Source organism: Pteropus vampyrus, unplaced genomic scaffold, assembly GCF_000151845.1.
Source record: "Pteropus vampyrus isolate Shadow unplaced genomic scaffold, Pvam_2.0 Scaffold105, whole genome shotgun sequence".
NCBI lineage: Eukaryota > Metazoa > Chordata > Mammalia > Chiroptera > Pteropodidae > Pteropus > Pteropus vampyrus.
Window position 1 is genome coordinate 1,172,830 of NW_011888886.1, and position 5,085 is coordinate 1,177,914.

The 5,085-nt window shown below is 39.7% G+C and overlaps 1 protein-coding gene across 1 annotated transcript in view; it reads right to left on the reverse strand.

Annotated features, from left to right (window-relative positions):
• KIDINS220 (kinase D interacting substrate 220) overlaps window positions 1-5,085 on the reverse strand; it is a 77,481-nt gene that overhangs the window by 20,216 nt on the left and 52,180 nt on the right. Inside the window, exons 22-23 of the mRNA XM_023533601.1 lie at window positions 4,036-4,308; window positions 1,843-1,956 (exon numbers count right to left, since the gene is read on the reverse strand). Of these exons, the coding sequence (XP_023389369.1) occupies window positions 1,843-1,956; window positions 4,036-4,308 (387 nt within the window). The remainder of the gene's footprint in view (window positions 1-1,842; window positions 1,957-4,035; window positions 4,309-5,085) is intronic.

Below are 5,085 nucleotides of genomic sequence, written 5' to 3' on the forward strand. Positions count from 1 at the left end.
GATAACTGAAGTCACTCCAGCGCTTCAGCTGAAATGTTAATGATCTAAAAAGAATCATCAACCCCTCAGTGAAAACTCTGAAATGGTTCTTTCTCTCCCTAACATCAACTCAAAGAAAATTATCGAAATGCGTGTTTTAAGTTAAAACATTATGGATTAACTCAGGATGCATTATTTCATCATATTAATTCCAAACGCTGTGCCACAGTTCAGCGCAGCTTTATACTGATCGTGTTTACACGGGCTTAACATGCTGAAAAGAGGTCGACAGAAGTTAAAATACAAACTGGGTTCTTAAATTCCACGCTGACTGAGTAGATGAAGATTTTAAGGTTCATCACATCGAACGTGTTTCTTATTAAGTACAAAGTCTTGAATGGTAACTATACGAAGTGACTTTCTATACAAGTCCGTTTTAACAAACTCGCCTTAAGGAGTTAGGCAGGGGACTGAATAACTACTTTTACATGCTGAACTAGCTTCGCATTTACCTGGAAATGTTATTTTATTAAAAACACAGATAAAGAAAAGCAGTACTGCATTTCCACTGAGGCTTCAAAACCTGTGAACACCTAGATGAAGAACGGGTCATGAAAGACTCGTTTCTGGTCTACACCATCTAGTGCAGGATGTCTTTTTGGAGTCTCAAAGGTGATTTGGGGTATTTTCAAAAATATGCTCCATGTGGAGTACCGACTGCAGGCTTCAAAAAGAATCAGGCAAAAGTGAAAATAGCTCAATACTAACGAACGAATACACACCGCCGATCGAGTGCTCTTGACGGCTGCTGAAAAAGTCTCGTCTCTACTGGACAATGAAAAAACCCCATCCCACGTTACTGAAAAAGGGGGAAAAGCAGGAGGAAATAAAGGGTAAACATTAGCTTTTTAATTAATCCATGAACTACAATGATTAGTATTCAGCTACGCTACACTAGCTGCCCGTCACAGCACAGATGCAGTTAGTGAACTGTGGCCATCACGGTTAAGACAGTCGTTACGGCTGCGGAAGCGACGAGATGCTCGAACTCCACACCACAAGACTACTCCATTACCCTCGAGGAGTCTGCGGGTGAAGGGAGCCCCTCAGCAGCATCCTCCTTGATAGCCTCCTAACGACACAAAACAAGAGTGTGGGTGAAAGGTGAGTGTGAGCCAAACTAGGATGACGAATGAACATGATGCTCGAACAACATAAGACACCGAAACCAGGAAGGGATGCGATTTTTCCTTCAGTGACATTTTAAAATATAAATAGCAGTTTAAGGCCTACATCTTTTGCCTAATTTACAAAGACATAGTAACAGGGAACTTTTATTAAAGTGTTAGACTAAGTTTATCTTCAGGAACACCTACCATGTTAGGCACAAATGTATTTTGTTTGGGGTTAGTTTCAATAGTACATTAGAATAATTTTCTTATCCTATTTAATTTCCGCCATTAGATTAAAATGTTCCTTCAATGTATCATCTAATTTTTATGCAACAGAGCTAACATATATATGCAGATGTTTTACATGTATATCCTTTAAAAAGATATTAGAAATTAGTAGACGGAAAGGTTTAGTTTTAAAAGTGTGGTAAAGAACACGACATTATCAGCCAGAAACACTGGCTGTAAACAACTCAACATTTATCCACTGAGTATGCTAGTTATTTTCCCTCCATAGATATTTACCAGAAATGAAAACAAAATACATTTTATGTTAGTAATAGTTTATGTTTCTTAAAACTATTTATAAAATAAGTTGCACTCTTTTACTACAGAAAGGAAAAACCAAACTTCTGACGCTCTCTGTGTTTCTTATTAGAGTGATACTTTAGTTACCCTTTTCCATACTTACTAGGCCATTGCTCTGATCTCTGGGCACATTCGGTTTTACTGATGGACGTGAGCTGAGATGTTGGGACCCGCCAGGGTAATACCTTGGCGTGTAAAGGTAGGGGGCAAAGAATGGCTATGGAAAAAACACGTAACAAAAGAAGGGGGTGAACAATTACAGAAATCAAAGTGTAATGAGACTTAACAAATGAAACTAACCAATGAAATGCAACTCCACACTTCTAATGCAAGTGACAGAACAAAAAAAAAAAAAAAAGCCCCCCTCGTACTCTAGGACAGCAAACCCGAACCGAAGACGTATTATTTAAATGTTCATGTTGTTGATTTACTAAAAGCCTTTTTTTAAGCAACTAAATTTTATACCTTACAATCTGACACAAGAGTTTCTCCTTACATTTAAAAATTTTATGGGTTTACTACCATGTGTCAGGTTCTAAGTATTTACAAATATTAAGTCACAATCTCTTTTTTTTAAAGGCAGAATGGAGTCTTAATAAGATACTATCCTCCACAAAAGTAGATTAGCCTTAAGTAAAACCAAAAAAGTCTCGATTATATGAGAACATGCTAGCATAGACTCCAGAAACATCTGTTACTCTAAGTTCCTAGAGCTTACCTCACATCCTATGGCCTAGAGTTACTCTATCTCCTAAATAAGCAAGAGTATTTTTTTTTTAATGAGGAATCCGTTGTTTAGACAAGATTTATAACTATGGCATTTATTTATAACGAGCTTCATATTAACAGGAGCTATCAGACTATATGGGCTAAACATAAAGATTAAAATTCCCCAAGCTTCATTACACCAAACCGACATCTTCCCCTACCTTTCTTAACTCCTGCCATTTTTTAAAAAATTATTTTTTTTAACTTTCAAACTAAAAACCTCAAATAACTAGAGCAAAAAACAACTAGACTTAAAATCACAAGAAATTTTCAGTGCTTTAAAAAATACAGATGTATAAAGTATCGCATGATGTATCATTTGAAATAGTAAATACAAGGTCTTGGCCTACATGGTATAGTAATTTTTAATTTTTTTCAAATTAAAAAAATATCTCTTGGTCTCAAAAATTCAACTGTCATCTAATGATCAATTGAGCCATTTTAAGTAAAATTACAGCAGATTTTAAGACTGGTAAATGAAAACCTGCATTTCACACTGTCGACCATACGGTCAAGTTTACAAGGTGGAACACGTTATAAAATGCTCCTGCTCCGCCTCCTTCTCCTCCCTTGTTTGAATAAAAGAATGGAATAATATTCGCAGGACCTCTATGACTGGCGTAGCCAATGACTTATATGGCCAACATTTTTCAAAAACTGAAAATTTAAATTCTGGAAGTCCTTCTTTACCAAGTTTATTCTAACTCTCTTTCTTCCTAGCTCACAGGAAATCTATTTAGACAGGCTCTTGGCTTCTATGAATACTAGACCCTATGTTTTCTCAAATTAGACTTAAAGGGAAACAACAAAAAATATGGCTCTTAGGGAGAATTAGTTTCAGAAAATATAATAATAGCATTCAGGCCCCATTTTCCTATAGGAAATATTAACGTTAATCATTAAGGTGAGGATAGCTTAGGCCTACTAAATTTGATGGGGTCTGAATACCACTAATAATTAATTGTGCTTTCATCTTGTCGAGTAGAAATCATCATATTTAGACTACGTCAACAATCATACATGACTGAAGACAACCTGAAATAAGAGCAGAAATAGGCTGCAGTGTTACATTTGGCAGTGACATCTGAGTCCCACCGGCAGGATTTTCCATCGTTCTCTCTCATTCAAGGCCGTAACACATATTAAATACAGGTTTACTGAACTACTGTAGAAACGTAAGTTTATCGTTGTTTTAAATGATGATATAAATTACTATATGACATATAACAAACAGAACGTTTGTTTATCAACAAATAGAGATGCAGATCCCTTTGGAGCACAAGACAGCCACTGCTGGCCCTGTGGAGCTCAACTTCTTATCAAGAGAATAAGTCATAGCAGAAAGCATTCCGAACATTCAGACTCAACTGAGTCTAGAACCCATTAACATTTTAAATTCTTTTGATTAAAAAAAATGCAATGAATTCTAACTATACACGTTAATGCTAAAGCATAGTTTCAAAACAACAGCGGCCATAAGCAGAAATGTCTGCCACCCCCAGAACAACCCAGAACGGGGCGCCCTTACCCTGTTGTAGAACGGATGCTGTGGCCCCGTCAGGCCGCTGTAGTAGCTGCTGTGAGGCTGCGGCGACACAACCCCGCCTCCGAATGGCCCGGTGAAGGAGGTGGACGACGAACAGACAGACGGAGCCTGGCTGTAGCCTGAGGGTGGCCTGGGAGGAGCTTCGTGCAACGGCAGCGGGGGGTACGCGAGCCCCCCAATATTAATCTGGTCTCTTGCAGCACGAACGTCTGAAACATTAAATAACCCCCCACCCAGAAGGCACAAGAAAATAGGACATCAGTCATTAACTCAGTGAGCACTTCCTGCGTCAGGCACTAGGCAGACTGTGATTGCATCACGCTGCCAGAAGCCCGACTGTCTGGACGCGGCAGACGGGCCTCGCCACCTGCGCTCTGCGTAAAAGCGCCTTTCCCCGTCTGAAACGCCACCAACAAACACCTGGATTCGTCCCTTCACTTACCAGAACGAGAAGTGTTTCTCTGACACTTTAAGGTATCTGTATGTGCCATTCTAACAATTCTTATGATTCATCAAGTGTTACTGACTATTAATAACTCGTGTTTGTCCAGCGTTAATAACTACAACGCCAGCTAAGGCTGCGGGTGGGCGAACTACCCAACGCATCCGCCTCTGAGCGACGGCGACGGCCCTGCGACAGGAACCTAACGAGGGACGCGGGAGCAGTTCGAGGTGCTCGCTCCCAGTGCCTGGAATCCTGGGTGGGTCGGTGTGCCGGATCACACACAGGACAGCGTGTTTCAGCAGTGGCCCCGCGTGAGTGCACGGGCACGCGGTGGTACCTTGAAACAACTGAACTTACTCCCCAAACTTCGTGTCTCTCCTCGAGTTCCAGTCCACAAATTTAAGTTAAAAATCAGAAAGTATTATAAAGGCTTTCTCACCTCTCTGGATAAAGGTCCCTATTAATAAGACAAGTGACAAGAAAATCACAATGCTCTGACTTCTTAAAGTGGTGACTGTATAAGTTAAGGAATCTAATTCTAAGTCAGGGTTCAGCTGTGTGAGTTGGGAAACATAATCAACTGAGTT